General features: G+C 36.7%; 2 protein-coding genes and 1 long non-coding RNA gene across 3 annotated transcripts; all 3 read left to right on the forward strand.

Annotated features, from left to right (window-relative positions):
• Positions 1–4,740: 4,740 nt before the first annotated feature.
• On the forward strand, positions 4,741–13,789 carry LOC149679284 (uncharacterized). The gene is made up of 8 exons (XM_089834981.1): positions 4,741–7,174; positions 7,238–7,286; positions 7,393–7,457; positions 8,512–8,581; positions 8,663–8,827; positions 8,894–9,062; positions 9,205–9,419; positions 9,479–13,789. Exons 1-8 carry the CDS (start codon positions 7,128–7,130, stop codon positions 9,536–9,538), a joined length of 840 nt encoding a protein of 279 aa, XP_089691107.1. The 5' UTR covers positions 4,741–7,127; the 3' UTR covers positions 9,539–13,789.
• On the forward strand, positions 9,618–13,789 carry LOC149679285 (uncharacterized). Its single transcript, XM_089834983.1, has 2 exons — positions 9,618–9,778; positions 9,836–13,789. The coding sequence occupies exons 1-2, from the start codon at positions 9,618–9,620 to the stop codon at positions 10,032–10,034; spliced, it is 360 nt and encodes a 119-aa protein (XP_089691109.1). The 3' UTR covers positions 10,035–13,789.
• An 8,357-nt stretch (positions 13,790–22,146) lies between these two features.
• LOC149679286 (uncharacterized) lies at positions 22,147–22,950 on the forward strand. The gene is made up of 3 exons (XR_016365914.1): positions 22,147–22,277; positions 22,342–22,390; positions 22,492–22,950. It is a non-coding gene; the product is annotated as an uncharacterized LOC149679286 (long non-coding RNA).
• Positions 22,951–23,094: the final 144 nt, after the last annotated feature.

A 23,094-nucleotide genomic window follows, 5' to 3' on the forward strand; every position in this document is an offset into this window, starting at 1 on the left:
ACCTGCCATCGTTAATCTAGCTTAATTACCTGCCATCGTTAATCTAGCTTAATTACCTGCCATCGGTAATCTAGCTTGACTACCTGCCATCGGTAATCTAGCTTAATTACCTGCCATCGGTAATCTAGCTTAATTACCTGCCATCGGTAATCTAGCTCAATTACCTGCCATCAGTAATCTAGGTCAATTACCTGCCATCGGTAATCTAGCTCAATTACCTGCCATCGGTAATCTAGCTTAATTACCTGCCATCGGTAATCTAGCTTAATTACCTGCCATCGGTAATCTAGCTTAATTACCTGCCATCGGTAATCTAGCTTAATTACCTATAATCGTTAATCTAGCTTAATTACCTATAATCGGTAATCTAGCTTAATTACCTATAATCGGTAAACTAGCTTAATTACCTATAATCGGTAATCTAGCTTAATTACCTATAATCGGTAATCTAGCTTAATTACCTGCCATCGGTAATCTAGCTTAATTACCTGCCACCGGTAATCTAGCTTAATTACCTGCCATCGGTAATCTAGCTTAATTACCTGCCACCGGTAATCTAGCTTAATTACCTGCCACCGGTAATCTAGCTTAATTACCTGCCACCGGTAATCTAGCTTAATTACCTGCCATCGGTAATCTAGCTTAATTACCTGTCATCGGTAATCTAGCTTAATTACCTGCCATCGGTAATCTAGCTTAATTACCTGCCATCGGTAATCTAGCTTAATTACCTGCCATCGGTAATCTAGCTTAATTACCTGCCATCGGTAATCTAGCTTAATTACCTGCCATCGGTAATTTAGCTTAATTACCTGCCATCGGTAATTTAGCTTAATTACCTGCCATCGTTAATCTAGCTTAATTACCTGCCATCGTTAATCTAGCTTAATTACCTGCCATTTATAATCTAGCTTAATTACCTGCCATCGTTAATCTAGCTTAATTACCTGCCATCGTTAATCTAGCTTAATTACCTGCCATCGTTAATCTAGCTTAATTACCTGCCATCGGTAATCTAGCTTGACTACCTGCCATCGGTAATCTAGCTTAATTACCTGCCATCGGTAATCTAGCTTAATTACCTGCCATCGGTAATCTAGCTCAATTACCTGCCATCAGTAATCTAGGTCAATTACCTGCCATCGGTAATCTAGCTCAATTACCTGCCATCGGTAATCTAGCTTAATTACCTGCCATCGGTAATCTAGCTTAATTACCTGCCATCGGTAATCTAGCTTAATTACCTGCCATCGGTAATCTAGCTTAATTACCTATAATCGTTAATCTAGCTTAATTACCTATAATCGGTAATCTAGCTTAATTACCTATAATCGGTAAACTAGCTTAATTACCTATAATCGGTAATCTAGCTTAATTACCTATAATCGGTAATCTAGCTTAATTACCTGCCATCGGTAATCTAGCTTAATTACCTGCCACCGGTAATCTAGCTTAATTACCTGCCATCGGTAATCTAGCTTAATTACCTGCCACCGGTAATCTAGCTTAATTACCTGCCACCGGTAATCTAGCTTAATTACCTGCCACCGGTAATCTAGCTTAATTACCTGCCATCGGTAATCTAGCTTAATTACCTGTCATCGGTAATCTAGCTTAATTACCTGCCATCGGTAATCTAGCTTAATTACCTGCCATCGGTAATCTAGCTTAATTACCTGCCATCGGTAATCTAGCTTAATTACCTGCCATCGGTAATCTAGCTTAATTACCTGCCATCGGTAATTTAGCTTAATTACCTGCCATCGGTAATTTAGCTTAATTACCTGCCATCGGTAATTTAGCTTAATTACCTGCCATCGTTAATCTAGCTTAATTACCTGCCATCGTTAATCTAGCTTAATTACCTGCCATTTATAATCTAGCTTAATTACCTGCCATCGTTAATCTAGCTTAATTACCTGCCATCGTTAATCTAGCTTAATTACCTGCCATCGTTAATCTAGCTTAATTACCTGCCATCGGTAATCTAGCTTGACTACCTGCCATCGGTAATCTAGCTTAATTACCTGCCATCGGTAATCTAGCTTAATTACCTGCCATCGGTAATCTAGCTTAATTACCTGCCATCGGTAATCTAGCTTAATTACCTGTCATTTGTAATCTAGCTTAATTAACTGCCATCGGTAATCTAGCTTAATTAACTGCAATCGTTAATCTAGCTTAATTAACTGCAATCGTTAATCTAGCTTAATTAACTGCAATCGTTAATCTAGCTTAATTACCTGAAATCGTTAATCTAGCTTAATTAACTGCAATCGTTAATCTAGCTTAATTACCTGCCATCGGTAATCTAGCTTAATTACCTGCAATCGTTAATCTAGCTTAATTACCTGCCATCGGTAATCTAGCTTAATTACCTGCCATCGGTAATCTAGCTTAATTACCTGCCATCGGTAATCTAGCTTAATTACCTGCCATCGGTAATCTAGCTTAATTACCAACCATCGGTAGTCTAGCTTAACTACCTGCCATCGGTAATCTAGCTTAATTACCTATAATCGGTAATCTAGCTTAATTACCTGCCAACGGCAATTTAGCTTAATTACCTGCCAACGGCAATTTAGCTTAATTACCTGCCATCGGTAATCTAGCTTAATTACCTGCCATCGGTAATTTAGCTTAATTACCTGCCATCGGTAATTTAGCTTAATTACCTGCCATCGGTAATTTAGCTCAATTACCTGCCATCGTTAATCTAGCTTAATTACCTGCCATCGTTAATCTAGCTTAATTACCTGCCATCGTTAATCTAGCTTAATTACCTGCCATTTATAATCTAGCTTAATTACCTGCCATCGTTAATCTAGCTTAATTACCTGCCATGGTTAATCTAGCTTAATTACCTGCCATCGTTAATCTAGCTTAATTACCTGCCATCGGTAATCTAGCTTGACTACCTGCCATCGGTAATCTAGCTTAATTACCTGCCATCGGTAATCTAGCTTAATTACCTGCCATCGGTAATCTAGCTCAATTACATGCCATCAGTAATCTAGCTCAATTACCTGCCATCGGTAATCTAGCTTAATTACCTGCCATCGGTAATCTAGCTTAATTACCTGCCATCGGTAATCTAGCTTAATTACCTGCCATCGGTAATCTAGCTTAATTACCTGCCATCGGTAATTTAGCTTAATTACCTGCCATCGGTAATTTAGCTTAATTACCTGCCATCGGTAATTTAGCTTAATTACCTGCCATCGTTAATCTAGCTTAATTACCTGCCATCGTTAATCTAGCTTAATTACCTGCCATTTATAATCTAGCTTAATTACCTGCCATCGTTAATCTAGCTTAATTACCTGCCATCGTTAATCTAGCTTAATTACCTGCCATCGTTAATCTAGCTTAATTACCTGCCATCGGTAATCTAGCTTGACTACCTGCCATCGGTAATCTAGCTTAATTACCTGCCATCGGTAATCTAGCTTAATTACCTGCCATCGGTAATCTAGCTCAATTACCTGCCATCAGTAATCTAGGTCAATTACCTGCCATCGGTAATCTAGCTCAATTACCTGCCATCGGTAATCTAGCTTAATTACCTGCCATCGGTAATCTAGCTTAATTACCTGCCATCGGTAATCTAGCTTAATTACCTGCCATCGGTAATCTAGCTTAATTACCTATAATCGTTAATCTAGCTTAATTACCTATAATCGGTAATCTAGCTTAATTACCTATAATCGGTAAACTAGCTTAATTACCTATAATCGGTAATCTAGCTTAATTACCTATAATCGGTAATCTAGCTTAATTACCTGCCATCGGTAATCTAGCTTAATTACCTGCCACCGGTAATCTAGCTTAATTACCTGCCATCGGTAATCTAGCTTAATTACCTGCCACCGGTAATCTAGCTTAATTACCTGCCACCGGTAATCTAGCTTAATTACCTGCCACCGGTAATCTAGCTTAATTACCTGCCACCGGTAATCTAGCTTAATTACCTGTCATCGGTAATCTAGCTTAATTACCTGCCATCGGTAATCTAGCTTAATTACCTGCCATCGGTAATCTAGCTTAATTACCTGCCATCGGTAATCTAGCTTAATTACCTGCCATCGGTAATTTAGCTTAATTACCTGCCATCGGTAATTTAGCTTAATTACCTGCCATCGGTAATTTAGCTTAATTACCTGCCATCGTTAATCTAGCTTAATTACCTGCCATCGTTAATCTAGCTTAATTACCTGCCATTTATAATCTAGCTTAATTACCTGCCATCGTTAATCTAGCTTAATTACCTGCCATCGTTAATCTAGCTTAATTACCTGCCATCGTTAATCTAGCTTAATTACCTGCCATCGGTAATCTAGCTTGACTACCTGCCATCGGTAATCTAGCTTAATTACCTGCCATCGGTAATCTAGCTTAATTACCTGCCATCGGTAATCTAGCTCAATTACCTGCCATCAGTAATCTAGGTCAATTACCTGCCATCGGTAATCTAGCTCAATTACCTGCCATCGGTAATCTAGCTTAATTACCTGCCATCGGTAATCTAGCTTAATTACCTGCCATCGGTAATCTAGCTTAATTACCTGCCATCGGTAATCTAGCTTAATTACCTGCCATCGGTAATCTAGCTTAATTACCTGCCATCGGTAATCTAGCTTAATTACCTGCCATCGGTAATCTAGCTTAATTACCTGCCATCGGTAATCTAGCTTAATTACCTGCCATCGGTAATCTAGCTTAATTACCTGCCATCGGTAATCTAGCTTAATTACCTGCCATCGGTAATCTAGCTTAATTACCTGCCATCGGTAATCTAGCTTAATTACCTGCCATCGGTAATCTAGCTTAATTACCTGTCATTTGTAATCTAGCTTAATTAACTGCCATCGGTAATCTAGCTTAATTAACTGCAATCGTTAATCTAGCTTAATTAACTGCAATCGTTAATCTAGCTTAATTAACTGCAATCGTTAATCTAGCTTAATTACCTGAAATCGTTAATCTAGCTTAATTAACTGCAATCGTTAATCAAGCTTAATTACCTGCCATCGGTAATCTAGCTTAATTACCTGCAATCGTTAATCTAGCTTAATTACCTGCCATCGGTAATCTAGCTTAATTACCTGCCATCGGTAATCTAGCTTAATTACCTGCCATCGGTAATCTAGCTTAATTACCTGCCATCGGTAATCTAGCTTAATTACCAACCATCGGTAGTCTAGCTTAACTACCTGCCATCGGTAATCTAGCTTAATTACCTATAATCGGTAATCTAGCTTAATTACCTGCCAACGGCAATTTAGCTTAATTACCTGCCAACGGCAATTTAGCTTAATTACCTGCCATCGGTAATCTAGCTTAATTACCTGCCATCGGTAATTTAGCTTAATTACCTGCCATCGGTAATTTAGCTTAATTACCTGCCATCGGTAATTTAGCTCAATTACCTGCCATCGTTAATCTAGCTTAATTACCTGCCATCGTTAATCTAGCTTAATTACCTGCCATCGTTAATCTAGCTTAATTACCTGCCATTTATAATCTAGCTTAATTACCTGCCATCGTTAATCTAGCTTAATTACCTGCCATCGTTAATCTAGCTTAATTACCTGCCATCGTTAATCTAGCTTAATTACCTGCCATCGGTAATCTAGCTTGACTACCTGCCATCGGTAATCTAGCTTAATTACCTGCCATCGGTAATCTAGCTTAATTACCTGCCATCGGTAATCTAGCTCAATTACCTGCCATCAGTAATCTAGCTCAATTACCTGCCATCGGTAATCTAGCTCAATTACCTGCCATCGGTAATCTAGCTTAATTACCTGCCATCGATAATCTAGCTTAATTACCTGCCATCGGTAATCTAGCTTAATTTAGAATACAAAAAAAAACTACATCCAAACGAAAAAACCCTCCTTATACATCATTAAGAGCAGTATGAAGTCTTATCTAAGAAAGCTACCGCTCGCATACAGTGTCTCGCATACACTATGAAGTTACGAAGAGTGGCACGTAAATCCGAGAAATGCTTTCTAAATTCAATACTCGTGGGGGTGGGGTACACTGACAAGGACACTATGAGGTGCAATTTATAGTTTAGCATACATTTTTGGTCTTTCTGTAAATCATAAATAAACCCTTGCAATAAGAAATTTCACAATTCCGTTTGCCAGAACACTAAATCCATCAACATACGGGTCAATTGAAGGTGTTCCCGATATCTAAGAAAGATCGAAGCCAACCTCACCGTGTCTAATCGCTTCCAGTGAGGAAGGCTTTCTATACATATACATGCATACAAAATCTGGCTCAGATGACAATATAAACTCATACGGGACTAGCAAATAATGCGAAATTCTTCATTTCTAGGAGCAATTCAAAAATGATTCTACACTACAAACTCTTATCAGAAACGTTTCAGAACTCCTTTTAGAACCCTATCTTTACACACTGAACTTCAAAACTAATTTTTGAACTATCAAAGCCGCAACTTTTACCAGTCCCCTTTACGATTGAAATATCCATGGCATCGGGTACACTGCCTTTGTACGTTCACACTAATTAAATAACTAGTTATCAGCGCATTTCTCCGTTGATATTAGTACTAGGGGTATGCGAATACCCCTTTTTGGCTATCGAACCGGTTACGGAATACCAAAACATTTTCCGAATCAAATACCGTATCGAATAGTTTATTCCAAATCGAATACCGAATAGTTAGGCCTTGGTAAATTTTTTACTAAACGATTAATCGTGAAGCACAGTATTCGTGAATAGTTGAGCATAGTATTCGCGAATATTTGCGATTAATCGGGTAGTAACCCCAATAGTCACGAATAGTTAATACAAAGCAAAAAATTTAGAAGCTCCTAAATTTCAAAATACCTCTCCAATTTACTAAACGCTTTTATTGCGGCTTAAACCAATGCCTTTAAAATACGGGCAGCTTACCAGGAAATAAAAGACATGCAAAATAATTACACTTGTGCTTTAATTACGTTTCAGTTTGGAAAATCTTGTTTAACGCCAAAGATTTGTTCTTGCTTAGTCTCAGTCTTTTAAAGAGGAACCACGAAAAAATCTCTCAGCAACCTTTTACAGCTTATGAAGATTCTAGGATTTAATTGAACAACAAAATTGCAATGAACGAAATTGAATTCGTTGGAAATGATCGATATTTCAAATACAGGTAGAATTTGAATTTTGAAATCCTCAATTTTTTAATTTATGTGAAAATTTATTTTTATTAAAGATACACTCAAGAGACAACTATTAATTGTTCAACATCTGAAAATGAATTGGTGAGTTTATGAAAATCCGTGACTTGTTGAAGCGAGTTTTCAGTATCTCGGAATTAAGATTGATTTCTTAATGAATAATGACAACTAAACTTTCATCTGTTATCAGTACTGGATATTAGAAGAAAAGATGAAGTTCACGGCAAAATATTTAAAACGATTCCTCAATATAAAGTAAATTTCACACCTCGAATTTCATTTGATTATTAATTGGATCGAACGAGACAGAATTCACTTAATGCTCTAACCCACGCTTTCTTCTTCGAGCAACTGGGTGTGCGAAAATTGGAGAATTCGAAATATTAGTCTGTTACATCCGTACCAAAGATTATTCGAGATTTTTTGGACGATTAATCAAAAAGAATGGCGCTATTGATTTTTGAGAAAGATAAAGAATTTATTAGATGTTCAAGAACATTGCCCTTTTTACTATACAGATTTTTCTTTTACAATTAGGCTAATTTTGAATCGATTTATAGGGACGAGTAATTGACTTTTTTAATAGTTATCTTATACAAAACTGAAAGAAAAAAACTATTCGCACACCCGTCTCCTGCCAAATTCATTGCTTTATTCCTAAAGTTCACGATAACGTTTTCTCAAGTTCACTACGCATCGTTAACCAACTCTCAGAAACGAATCTCAGACTAAAGGGAATGCGAATTTACAATTTCATATCATATTCTACCACGAAAATGGTATCATGTTACACTTTCAAGTGTCTACTTTCAAAATATCAAGTTTTTAATATAATTGAACCAATGTTTCTATTTTTAAAATCCATTGAAAAATCACGAAAACTCAGTTTTGATCAATCAATAATTTTGTCTTGTCGAGCTTGTTTGCCCGTTTGATGACATCACTATGACGCGAGGGAAAAAAAAGCGTGGGAAGCCTATGCGCGTCTCGAGCTTCTCGCCAGTCTTAACTCTGGGTCTGATAGCGGAGAGAGTGGCACCATCTCGCGTGAAAAACATATCTGTGACGTCAGCCTACGGGAAACGTTTTACTCTTTCTTAAAAAGTGGATTTCAAATAATTTCATAGAAAGCATTTTCAAATGCATATTGCCAAATAACCAGAAATCGGAGAATTAAAAGCTTGATATTTTTGAATCCACAGTAATTAATTCTATCTTTTGTTATATAAATCAGAGGTTTTTCAAACGAAGCTTCTCATTCCCTTTTAGGACAGTTATTAACAATTTCAATTTTGTCGATGACTTTTAGGCTGGATTTAGGGAACTATATTGACTACAATGACCTTCATAAATCATACGATAAAAAAAATATTTTTAAGGTATTCGATTTTACGGTTAAAATTAAAAAACTCTGAATAAGAACAGAAGTACAAAGTAATTAACCCTTTTGACGGTTTTAGGAATCTCATATTATCTGGACCACAGTATCAAGCTCATTTTTCCGCAGTCGATTGGACCATTTCATTCCGTCTCCACCCGTCGGAATAAGCAACCTGATAATCGTGTCCAGTCCCCAAGTTACGGTCTCATCCACCTCCTGGTCGTTCTTAAATATGGAAACCGAGGTGAATTTTCTTCAATATAAATCTAATTAATTCCAATTCATTGACTTTAGTTCTTGATTCTTTCAGGTAGTGATTTTAATCGCGATAGCCTTGGTCCTTTTGTCATTTTTACTTGTCATTCACTCCATCGTAACTAACAAATATAAATCTTTGCCCACCAAGAAAGTTGCCAAGAAAATGGCCCAAGAAACCCTGGAAAATGTATGGGAGAACGCCTCGATCTTGTGCGCCGAACGTAAGCAATGACATCATCTCTTTAAAAAGAATTCAAAAGTAATTCAACTTCGTATAGGAGATACAATTAACCCCCTAAATTACGAAATATGGCTCTCTTTGAATCAGACATAAATTGAATAGGATAAAATCATCTTTTGTAGCGATTCCCGCCGTTTTGCCTCATATTACTTGTCGTCTGCTCGCTTCATCGTGGCTAATCGGAGTGACTTTCATTCTGTTCTTCTTGGGTTGTTACTTGCGTACGGACTTCTCGACGGAAAGCTACAACTGCATCGACACTCTATCGGACTTGATCAAATCGGGGATTGAGCCGGCATTTATAGCAAGCGATGATTTAAAATATATCGAGGAATTGGTGAATAATCTTCTTCATGTTAAGTCCTTTATTATTCTGACGTCAATGGTTTGTGTCAGACGGCCCAGGACTCAGTTGCGAAGGAATGGCTATCGCATTCGATGAGAAGAAACTGCTAGATTTCTACGATTATGAAGTTGTTGATCAGCTTTTACCTGATATTTCGGGGGAAAAGCTCTGTTCATAAACACAGACTTGATGCCTTGGCTTTTGATTAACAATGATGTTGAGATTGAAAAGTTCGTCGTGAGAAAAGGAGGATTTTACTTTTCGCAACAAATTCTTAAACTCGACTACAAACATATAATTTTCAACACCTCTTGGATCAGAAGCACACCACAATTGAACGCCCAACTGATGTCAATATCAATTTTATCATAAAACGATTAACATCCTTAACTTCTGTTTTATTTCAGGGTCGAGCCGATGTTCGAAAAACAAGTTTTTTTGTGTCTGGAACGAATGAATCATCGCTTGCTTGAAAAATTCATGTGGAAGAGACCATTGCAAAGCAATGAAGCCTTGGACCTGGGTAGCGTCAGTGTTCCTTTCTACTTGCTTCTCATGCTGTTGTCAGGAGCAGTAGCGGTTGTCATTACCGAAATAATCTTCTAATAAGTCCCTAAACGTTCAATTATAAAAAGTTAAGAACACGAAGAAATAGAATTCCAAGACTAGAAAAAAAAGTTTTCTTTAAACTATAGAAAACAAACCATATCACATTAGGTCATTTTAAATTCACTCTCTAACGTGTAGAGCATAATTATGCAAATAAGATTTGAAAGTAATTAATTATCATATATGACCATCTAATTATTTTAGTAAACTTGTTAGTGGCAAAACACGGATATTCTGGTAGTTTTAAATGCCTAGGAATATGCATAAATCCTTGAATAAACGAAGAATACCTCATTCATACATTAATATATCATTCACATGCTAAAATAGGCAATCGTGTATGGCATGCACATGCCCTCATAACTAAACTGTAAAAAATAAGCGTGCTTTCGGCATCCAAAAATGATAGTGACCGTTCAATTTTGAACAAGCCTTTATTGACGCGTTCACATTTAACCAGAGACATTCAATTTTGAACAAGGGGTGTTTTAGGCGTTCAAAACCAGTCATGAGCATTTATTTTTGAACAAACTACCGTCATGTCGATCAAAACTAAACTCAAGCATTCATTTTTGAACAACTTATACATTACCACTAAAAATGAATCTTTATCCCATTCAATTTCAATTTTGAATAACCGCCTGGGGCTAATGAAGCGTTCAGATAGGGTCGTTTTGGTGTTCTAATAGGATTGTATTAGTATTAGTATTAAAACAAGAGCGTTTTAGGTATTCAAATAAGAACTTTTTGACTTTCAAACGAGTGCATCATGGGCGTTCGAACGAATGCGATATGGGCGTTCGAACGAATGCGATATGGGCGTTCAAACGAATGCGATATGGGCGTTCAAACGAGTGTGATATGGACGTTCAAACGAGTGTGATATGGGCGTTCAAACGAGAGCGATATTGGCGTTCACACGAGAACGAAATCGCAAAAGGTGTGCAAAACAAAATTAATTCTGCCCTAAAATTACTTGATTCCGCTGCTGTAAATTTGTACTACAAACAAAGCTTTCATTAAAAATACAATAACTTCCCATCAATTTACTATAACTTGCTTATTTACCGTGAATTAAATTAATATTTGTCTGTATAAGCATCATTATATAATAATATCAAAGGAAATGTTATGGATTATTGCGTATTTCACCTTTCCCTTATATTTACATAGGCCTTCAAGTAGTTTTGATGTAATTTATAGCTTCAACGTTATAATCGGAAAGATCTTGATAATGAACACTTTCCTTAAGTGCAGACTTTCTTCATATAACTGAATTATTATTTAACACAACGATTATAGTTTATGTGTTCCAAATCCACCCGCCCTCAGAAGATGTACAAGCTTTAAACACATTAGATTTCTTCCTTATCAGTGTGTTTACTATATTTATTTATATAGTATGCCCTACCATAAGGCATTCAGTGACGAAATTTGAAATCAGATTTCACTAGGCTATTCAAAATTCAACGTCAAATTTCAATGTTCATCAAACACTTGTCCACCATGTATTATTAAATGGTGAACTGCTTAATTTTGAACGTAAGCAATTGAATATGAACGCTTGATCAAACTCTCCGATGTTGGTCAATAATGAATGCATAAAGATACAATATTAAACGTTTAATTTTCCAATTTAATTTGAGCGGTTTCGTGCTTAAATTTACACGATATACTAACCTCTTCAAATATGAATGCGTGAGCGTTTAATTTTGAACAATAGTGTTGTGTTCAAATTTAAACGCAAAGAAGTTATTCAAATTTGAACGCAAAGAAATTATTCAAATTTGAACGCAAAGAAATTATTCAAATTTGAACGCAAAGAAATTATTCAAATTTGAACGCAAAGAAATTATTCAAATTTGAATGTTAAAGCGTACCACCACAGTGTCGGGGCTATGCACGCCTAAGCAATCAAAGATGAACCTCACTTTTTTACAGTGATATCAGAAACGCGTGCGAAGAACGTACGTTATAATTTCAAGGGGTCACCGTCTCCACCCTGTAATGATGGCTTTTGAATTGGGTACTTAATATTGTCCACGTTATATTCAAGGAGACGATTAACTGCTTACTCTGTTTTAAGAATCTCGTCCTCATTGTTAAAAATCTATATTGGTACATTTTTGTTTTGGCTCGAGATTGGGTTAGGAATATCCGAAGTATTTTCTAAAATTCATTACCTAGACTTGGTTTTGCCACATTTCCTTCTTCAGTCTCTGTTGCGTTTGATCCGACGATCATGAGTTAGGAGAAATTTCGTAAATCATAAGTAAAATAATCGCAATAAGTATGACACTTCAAATATACCCAATGCTAAATGCTTCCCTTTGGGAAGGTTTCTCCCAAGGGAAACAGAATAAGAGAGTTCTAGGAAACTATAAAATTTTATTCTCCATGGCACCTTAATAATGGTCGCTTCTACGACAGTATTTGACAAATGGCGGAAATGATGTTGTGCCCAGAAACATTTAGTGATATACTTTTTGTTTTTGCAAAATGTTACTTATGGTTAAAGATCGATTAATTCTGTTATATTCATGTAGGGAAAAAATTGTAATATGGATAAAATTGTTACAACTGTAGTTTGTCCCTTATTGAACATAAATATTTATAGTGTAATATAACCATTTTGGCACTAACCCTTCATTGAGCATAAATATCTATTGTGAACCATAACTATTTTGACACTACCCCTTTAATGAACATAACTATTTACAGTGTAATATATCAAAATTGTAAATCTACTTTTAAATATGTACACAAAGCGTCCTTAAAAATCTAAAATATAACTGGAATTACTCTAATATTTCTAGTAAAATTAAAAGTAACCTTAGATTATTGGGGTGGTGAAGTGGTTAGCACTTTCGCCTCGCTTCAAGGGTCCCGGGTTCGATCCCGGACTGTGGCACCGGGTGAAAAACCTGGGAACAAACCCTTCTGCGTAGAGTTTGCAAGTTCTCTCCCCACTTGTTAAAGTTTTCCTCCGCGGTCTTACCCGGTTTCTCCTTTCCATCAAAACTTTCCGAGGTTAATTGTAATAGTTAGTATAGGGCGCTGTAGGTTAGCTGTGGCATAGGGGCTAGCCACCACCCCTCTATGCATTGTAAAGGGACCCACCTGTAAACAAGCCACAGGCTTAGGGTGGAAATCCCATCATAGAAAAAGCTTGGATTATTATTATAACTATTTTGACACTAACCGTTTAATGAACATAAATATTTCACGTGAACTATAACTATTTTGACACTAACTCTTTAATGAACATAGTGTAATACAGCAAAATTGTAAATCCACTTTTAAATATGTTCACAAAGCGTTCTTTAAATTCTAAAATATAACTTGAATTACTCTAATATTTCTTGTAAAATTAAAAGTACCTACACCTTACCTTAAAATTCTAGTTAAAAATAGGCCTTGAATATAAGTATAAAATTGGAAAAAAAACATATTGTTCATAAAAACACACAATTAAACTTTAACCCAATAATTATTAAGAAAAGAAAAATAAATACTATAATAACATATGCTTCTATCAAGTTCTTAGGAAATAAGAGGGAGAGGCAGGCCCGAGACTAGCGCCATGCTTTCACAAACACCCAAGAAATTTCATCGATGATTGGCCGAAATTAACAAAAAATTCGAGCCTGCCCCTCTCGAATTCAATATAAAAGGTCACCTTTTCAATTTTGAAAACAAATCTCCAATTTTCTCCATCGATGTAATCAATAATCAATAAAGCTCAATACTTATCTGCGAGTTTGAATTATGAACGTTCGTTCAAGTCATCTAAGTACTTTGTTTCACTCCTGAACACTTAAATTAACTTTACGTTCCAAAATAGCTCTCCTACAATTAAGTTCTTAAGTATTTTCAGGGTGCAATTACTACTAATCGTGTTTATTCTCCATGGTAGTTACGTTCCAGACCATATCAATAGTTTTCATCCCAATTTGAAAAGTGTAATATATTTTTTGTTGACTATTCGGAAGAATGTGGATTAAACGAAAGAAAATTCGATTAATCATCTTTTACAAAGATTAATCGATTAAAAAATCGAGTAAATGATTTCGTTTATCGACACGGTTAAACTTATTAATACAAATGCTAAAAAAACTCAAAAGCACAAAGTGGGAAAAAATAAGAATAAACAATTTAAGAATAGAAATGTAAATTATTAAGAAATTTTAAGTGCACATTAAGCTATTTCTTCTTTAATTCGAAATTACGAACTTGCTTTGCATACTGTAAATATTTTTCCGTTATTTGCTAACAATTTCTAATAATTTTTAACTCGATCGTTTGGTAAGATTTAATTTGATGTACGGCTGTATCGAAGCCGATTTATAAGAAAAAGTATATAGGAGAAATGTTTTCTTTAGAATGACGAAAATAATTTTTTAGCTAGGTGTGGTAGGAACTTAATGTAACCCAGCCGTTGGCCATCTCGAATATTACCTTAGCGAGTTAGGACAAGAATACTACTCTAGCTACAAAACTAGTACGCCCTCCCCACCCCAACCACACCCAGATAATGCGGACATTAAATAACTCGACTAATTTTAATCATTTCAAAACTCATTACACTAATATTGCTCCTGACTTGGAGCCAACGGACCGCCAACCATGATGTTTATCCGGCAATACTGAAAGCTATAAGTGAGCTTCCTTCAACTTTCCTTGGTTTTGGGCTGAGAGACCCAGACGAAAAAGTTTCATCGGCAAATTTTAACTAATTTAAAGGCGGATTTCCAACGAAAAGGGTACTTACGAACTGAAAACCGAGCATCGAGACTAACAATGGGGCAAGAAGTTATATCAGTATCTCAGAGAGAAGATATAAGATGCCTTTGTATTCGCGCGCCATAGTCCCAGTCCCCCTTTCAAAATACAAGGGGGGACGTAAAAGGAGGCGCCGGGCTATTTCGCTCTCCTCAGTCGGAAATTTTCCTCACTCGCGTCGTCGCGCTGACGTGAGTTTTCAAGAACCAATGAGATGCTGGTTGTAATTTAGAGACGGGGACCTACGTTAGGACTGGAGATAAAGCTGGAAATCTGGCGAATTTATATCTTCTCTCTGAGATACTGATATAACATCTTGAATGGGGCGACTGTGCCGATTTTCGAGTTCGTGCTGAGACCAAATTTTGAAGCGTTCTAACTAACTGAAAACCTTGCAAGGATGGTTCTAGCGAACTGAAGATAAACAATATAGAGAGACCCTCTATTGTTTATCTTCGGTTCGTTAGAACCCTTTTCGTTGGAAGTCGGCCTTTAAAAGAAAAAATATAGATTTAAATTAGAAACGGTCAGAATGTTTCCTAGAACCCTAAATTGAAGCACGCGATCGAAATGAGTTTTGGTTTCTGATATAGAATTTTCTCCGCAAAGTTTTGTAATAAATGCTGAAAATATGATTAAATAAACGCAACTCTATTATTTATCTGCATGCCGTTTTATCTATTATTTCGAAAACCATTACCTTAAGCAGAAGTCCATTAAAATAGCCTAGGAAGTAACCAAAAGCGGGGTATGGGACTCACCTCTCTTGTGTAGCAATACTGAAGAAGGGCGACACATTCGCCATCTCGCGATAAGTTTTCTCAGATCTCTGGTTTAGGCGAGACTCGAACACCAAAATTTGCCCTATTGGGAGAGAAACAGCTATTGGCTGAAAATGAACGCTGGATCTCTAAAGGGACCGGAAAACACCCCCTTCCACTGTAAAACCGAGCCCTCTCTTACAAAGCATCAGGGGAAGAAATGGGGGCTGTGAATTTGGGAATATCAAGGTCATTCGGTTTTATATTATTATTCATAAACCTATTGAAAAAAAAAATATTTAACGACCGTGGCCATTTCTCTTTTTATTTTTTTTATAAAGCAAACGTGCTATATAGAGATATCTACCCATTTCCGGTCCCTTTAGAGATCCAGCGTTCATGGCCTGAAGAAGTCACGCCCCGCTCAAGTGAAGAAATATCTCCAAGAGAGGAGGAGCTCGAGATTTCTAACAGGGTAAGGAAATTGGGAAAAACTAACCGCCCATCCGTGGAGTTAAAAGGAGTTCTTACCCCAGCCAGAAGTTAATGACTTCTTATCCTGGAAGTATTGGACACTAAGGCTTTATATAGTATCCATCCCTGTTAGTCAAAATTGCCTATGGCAATCGTAAAAGAGGGTCGAAAGTTTCTTCCCCACTAGGAAAACTATCTAATCTACTGAAAAAATCCCACGCCGAGAGGTTGTGGCACTCAAACTGTGGGGCGTGTTCAAAACTTCTTCAGCGCCAATCGTTGAAAAGCCGTCTGGCTAGAACTCTATGAAAATCCATTACAATCCGTGGGCCTACGACCCCACACTAGTTTGACCGGAATTTCTAGCAAACTCTATTAACAGCTGTTGTTGTCATCGTTTCTGATTCGTTACCTCAAACCATGGGACACACCTTAAAGTTTCGTTACTTGCCCGCTGCTTGCGCGCAAATCAGCCTGCCAGCTCAAAATGAGGGAAACGCCGTAGGTGGCGCGGTGATCGGACCTAATAAGAAGTTGGCTAACAGAGATGGTTCCGGATATGGTTAGAGTCCAATACTTCCCAGGATAATAAGTCATAAACTTCTGCCCCAGCAGAGACGTACACCATAACAGCTATTGTAATTGTTTACTTCCTAGGCTAATTTAATTGACTTCTGCCTTAAGCTAAACAAAAATTTACTGAACAACCGAACCAAACCTAATGGTCTTTATAAAATGAGGTTAACTATAGTAGCATTCAACCTCAGAAAGGGCAAATAGTCTCGTAGGAAACCGATTTTTAACCTTGAACTTTTGGGCGTCCAACCCTTCTAATGTTAGTTAGCAAAATTATTGATCACATTCTCCGGGTTTAAGTCGCCGCTAAAGAATAGGTATAAAACTCTATTTTAATCTGTATCAAGCTTCATAATTTATTTATATTGCTCCATTATACGGCATGAATTTATACATTAACATGAATATATACAGTATGTGTATCATTAGCCTTTCTATCATGTTATTCAGGGATGGGAGGTATCTTTCTATAACATAAACTTTTTAACGTCATCGCGGTATAGCCAATCAAAATCGAGACACTTGGAAGTTTGAACAGCAGACGACCAGTTTCACAAAATTGATCGAGGGATACAATTCCCAGTAAGGTTTACCAAACTCCGTCAATTGAATATTAAAAATGATCGCCGATACTTTAATAAATATCTCAACACGATGTCCGAAGGTGATGTTGATCTTATAAAGGAAATGTTGTTAAGTGCGCGCAATTTTTTTCCTTATCTAAAAGTGAAAACTGTGTGTAAAGTGCTAAGTCTTGGCCATAAAGAAAATGAAACGGTTGAAAATTAAGTACAGTACCAACATCTGAAATCTTGAGAATTGATGGGGGTTTTTCTGCTGTTGGAGGTAAAATTAACGCTGTACTTGACCAATTTACAAGCATAATTAGTCTTTCGCGTGACAAGACAAATTCTCAAACCGCCTAAAATTCTCTGACGTCAGAGAAACTTAGCCCCTCCCATCCCTGAATATGTAGTTTAACTAGTCAATGCACATATATATATATTCATGTTAAATGAATAAATTCATAATTATAATTATATGGGAACAAATCCTTCTGCGTAGAGTTTGCAAATTCTCTCCCCGCTTGTGAAAGGAGTTTTAGTCCGTGGTCTAACCCGGTTTCTCCTTTCCATCAAAACTTGCAGAGGTTAACGGTAATAGTTAGTATAGAGCGCTGTAGGTTAGCTGTGGCATAGGGGCTGGCCACCACCCCTCTATCATGCAATGTAAAGGGACCCACCTGTCAATAAGCCACAGGCTTAGTGTGGAAATCCCTTCGTAGACAAAGCTTAGATTAATATTATATCTCCACTAAAGTTTTATAAAACAGAGAATGGTTAACAGAACGCGCAATTCACGGGGTGCGTAAAGACGCGTTACCCAATGTCCGTATGGGGTAATTGAGCGTTAAAACTCCAGAAACACCCGATTAAAAATGTGTAATGAAAGGTTAGTACAAATTTTCTTATTATTCTGTTCAATTGTTATCGCTTATTTTTGAGAAACTCCTAAGTTGCAGGCTGGTTAAGTATTCCGTCTAACTTTTAATACTCTTTTCGTACCGAAGAATAATTTTCGGCCAAGTTTTACTTCTCGGATACAGGTATCCCCTCTCGATACTGACAAGAAAATTATTCGTGACCCGAACCCGGTTCCAAATCCGAAAAATATCTAAAAATGTATTATTTAAAATTCACGAATAATTTGAATTTATTTGAATCATTTCACAATTCATTAAAGTCATATTGCTCTTGGTTAGGGAATGTTGTTCCATAACGCCTAGTGCCTATGGGACCCCGAGGGTGTTAATCAGGCACTGCTTAAAGCTATGAATGGGTTTCATTGGTTTTGGACTGAAATACCCAGACGCAATTTCTAAAAAACTACCAGATAAATTACCGGATAAATTACCTATGAACTACTGATGATTTACCGGATAAATTACCGATGAATTACCGGATAAATTACCGATGAATTACCGGATAAATTACCGAAGAGTTACCGGATAAATTACTTATGAATTATCGATGATTTACCGGATAAAATACCTATAAATTGCCGGATAAATTAACTATATATTACCGAAGAATTACCGGATAAATTACCTATAAATTGCCGATGAATTACCGGATAAATTACCTGTATATTAGCGATGAGTTAGCGGATAAATTTCCTATGAATTACTGATGATTTACCGGATAAATTACCGATGAATTACCGGATAAATTACCGATGAGTTACCGGATAAATTACTTATGAATTATCGATGATTTACCGGATAAATTACCTATAAATTGCCGGGTAAATTAACTATATATTACCGATTAATTACCGGAAAATTACATATATATTGCCGATGAATTACCGGATAAATTATCTGTATATTACCCATGAATTACCGGATAAATTACCAGAAAAATTAGCGGATTAATTATCTATAAATTACCAATGAATTACCGGTAAATTAAGGATTAAATTTTTTTTAAAAAATTACCTTTCTGTCGCAAATTTATGGTAATTTTCTTTAAAGTCTGTATATCGTCTATTAAACACGTTGACTGCGTGAGCACTTTATACCTTGTTCAGGTCCTTAAACAACGAGAACTAATGGTAAATTGACGATATACTGAACTCTGAAGTTAAAAGGGGTAATTTTATCGTCTTTGGCAGTCTAGTGCACTTTGTTTTAACTAAACAGTTTTTTTTTGACTGTGAGCGCGAAAATTTTTGAAACTGTTCAGTAATTTACGGACGATAAATTACTTATTCACATCACTGTGACGAAAGAAGTAAGTTTTGGTTTCTGATATCGAATTTTCTTTGTTTTATAAGAAATGTTTATTAAATGAAAGCAATACTATTATTTGCCATAACTACAATTACCTTAAGCAGAAGTTAATGACTTCTTATCCTTTGAAGTATTGGACACTAAGGCTTTATATAGTATCCACCCCTGCTAGTCAAAATTGCCTATGGCAAACGTAAAAGAGGGTCGAAAGTTTCCTCCCCACAAGAAAAACGATCTAGTCTACTGAAAAAAATCCCACATCGAGAGGCTGTGGCACTCAAACTGTGGGGCGTGTTCAAAACTTCTTCAGCGCCAATCGTTGAAAAGTCATCTGTCTAGAACTCTATGAAAATCCATTACAATCCGTGGGCCTAGGACCCCACACTAGTTTCTTGTCACCGTTTCTGATTCGTTACCTCAAACCACAGGAAACACCTTAAAGTTTCGTTACTTGCCCGCTGCTGGCGCGCAAATCAGCCTGCCAGCTCAAAATGAGAGAAGCGCCGTAGGTGGCGCGGTGATCGGACCTAATAAGAAGTTGGCTAACAGAGATGGTTCCGGATATGGTTAGAGTCCAATACTTCCCAGGATAATAAGTCATAACCTTCTGCCTTAAGCTAAACTAACTTTCAGTGAAAAACCGACGTAATGGACTTCTGGTGGTGTATAAAATATGAGGCAAACTAAGTAGAATTCAATCTTAGAAAGGGTAAATATTCTCATATAAATTGGATTTTTTCTAGGCCTGTGCGAGTCCACTTTTTTGGGGTTCGAGTCGAGTCTCGAGTCCTAATTAAAGCTCTTATAGAATCTCGAGTCGAGTCTTTTAATTATTATCGAGTCCTCGAGTCCTTAAGTCAGCATAAGACCTAGGTTTCAAGTCCAGTGTCGAGTCCTGATAAATTATATCAAGTCCCACTCGAGTCCTATAAAATTAATTCCATTAATACTAACTTTAATATAATTTACTTAGTTTAATTTTTCATAATTATAGTACAAGAGTTATAATAAATTAATTTCTTATAAGGATAAATTATACTTAAAAAGTATAAATTTTACAGTGCCCATGACGAAAATGACGCGCAGTAACAATAATTTTAACTGTTGGTTTTGATTTGCTTAACTGCTTTATCTGAAGTCAAATTTTTGTCCAACCCCACTAGATGCGGCCCTCTACTTAAATTCCGGGTCACCTAGTAAATATTTTTGGACTTTATAAGGCGTCAAGTCTCGGTTCGAGTCCTCCTCGAGTCCAATAGTGAAGGTTTTTGAGGACTCGAAGTAATTCTCAAGTCCTAAAATCAATCGAGTACTCGTACAGGCCTGATGTTTTCATTGTAAATCATTCGTACGTCCTATTCTTCTAATGTTGGTTAGGAAAATTATTGATCAGATTTTCCGGGTTTAAGTCGCCGATAAAGAATAAATATGGAACTCCATTTAACTTCCATTATTGCATAAGCTTCATGATTTCTTTATTTTGCCCCATTATACTTATAAGCCTACTATAGACCCGATGTACATACGTATGGGGTGATGGCGCCCCCCCAGCCAGGGCCGGATTAAGGGGGGGCACTGGCCCGCGGGCGCAAGGCTTGTTGGGGGCGCATTGAGTTTAACTATTCCCCCTTAATGACATTTGCTGTTCGGTTTTTTCCGACTTAAGGGGGCGCACACTATCTCGGCCCCCGGGTGCAAAATTGCTTAATCCGGCCCTGCCCCCAGCCACCGGGTTTTATTGGGTATTTAGTTTTTTTTTTGTGTTTTTCACTTTAGCAGTTGCGTTCATGGTAGAAATTGTCATTCAAAAGTAACAGCTTAATAAAAATGTCTTAAAATGTTTCATTAAAAATAATAAATATTATTAAATAGTACTTTTGAAGTAGAAGCAACAAATTTCTTTAAAATGAAATTATTCTTGTATCCAAATTCATGGGTTTTATTAAGCGGTTTTTTTTATGGTGGATATAACCCAATAAAACCCGCGGGTTTTTGGGCTGGCTTTTATTAATTCGAACCCTGGTTACAACTAAAGAAATTCTCTAAAAAAAATTTTGCACTTAACTTAATTTACGCTACGAGAAATGTGCCTTTGCTAGTGCTGTAAAGTTAGGTTGGAAAAAAAGTGTACCCCCTTGGTCGCGAAACCTTGGGTCTATCGTCTAACTCTCAAAAAAGTATTGACCTCGTAATGCTAATCTGCATAGAGATAAACATTACGAGTTCGGATTAAGTATAAATAGGAACGGGACCTGCTAATACTCATAAGCAACCTATCATATCAAATGCTTCGATTGCTCGAAAATATAGTAAGTTTCATCAGGGATAGATTTAATTTCAGAAGTAGGAATGGAGAACAGAGTAGTCTAGGCGCGTGTCAAAGTCCCGGATCCCTTCCTGGGGAAGGGGGGTATGAAAGAAGAGGCGGGTCATAGCGACTGAGGTAAAAATGAATTACGTATTTTTCCCAACAGCAACGTCATCAAAACGTAGTTTAAGAGAGCCAATAAGATAATTTAAGCTTTTCGCTACGTGTTGGAGAAAGGGGCTCCATACTGGACTGAAGTAAATACTAACCGTTCTCCATTCCTATTTCTAAAATTAAATCTATTCCTGATTAAATTAAACCCATGAATTTCAAATATGACAGATTAATAGGGTATAAAAAGAATTACACTCGTGCTTTAATTATGTTTCAACTAGTCTCAGTCTGATACTGAAGAACTACGATAAATCTCTCATCAACACTTTCCAGTTTTTAAAGATTTTGGATTGTCCAGTCAAGCATTAGCGGGCCCAAAAAATGGCTTTGAACGAAATTGAATTTGTTGGAAATGATCGGTATTTTAAATACAGGTAGAACTTGAATTTTCAAATAATAAACGTTATCGTTGATTGGAAATTTAATTTAAAATTAAAGGTACACCCAAGAAACAATTATTAATTGTTCGATACCTTGGTCTGAAAAGGTGAGCTTATTAAAATTCGGTGACGTTGTTGAAACGAATCTTCAGTGTCTCGGAATTAAAACTGCTTTCTTGATGACAATTTAACTTTAATTTCTTGTCAGGATAAGACGGATTTTAAGGAACAGATGAAGTTCATGGCAGAATATTTTAAACGATTCTTCAACATGAAGTAAATTTGACACTTCCATATCGATTCGACTAATAATTGGACCGAATTAGACAGAATTCACTTAATGCTCAAACCACGGGCCACTAAACCCGGGATAGATTTATTTTAGACTATCTGTTACCCGCGGCCGCGCGACGTCGCTCGCGTGTAATAAAAACTTTCATCACAATGAAAGAATGGGTAGGTTTTCCTGATGACTAATACTTTTGTAGCACCCTATAGGAGCCAAGGCACTCGGCGTTGTCCTCGGGACCTTTTTTGTTACTTTTCATGCGGACATTATTCCATAAAGAAGGGTTTTTAAGTTTTTGGCCACCATTTAAAAAGATGACATCAAATCGAACCCATAAGACCGTTCAACCCGTCTATAAGCTAGAGGAAATTCAGTGTACTAAATATTTGTGAAATCGGTTGAAACGCGCGGACTTTGTTGCATAGAGATTTTTTTACATATCTGGGCGCCATTTATTAAGATGGCGGCGGATTGGAAAAATATTTTTTAGGACGCGCCTACTACTTATGAGTAACCTTCTTG

The sequence above is a fragment of the Phalangium opilio genome, unplaced genomic scaffold (assembly GCF_054372755.1).
Source record: "Phalangium opilio isolate 3A_F unplaced genomic scaffold, DU_Popi_V2 ptg000041l_1, whole genome shotgun sequence".
Classification (NCBI taxonomy): domain Eukaryota; kingdom Metazoa; phylum Arthropoda; class Arachnida; order Opiliones; family Phalangiidae; genus Phalangium; species Phalangium opilio.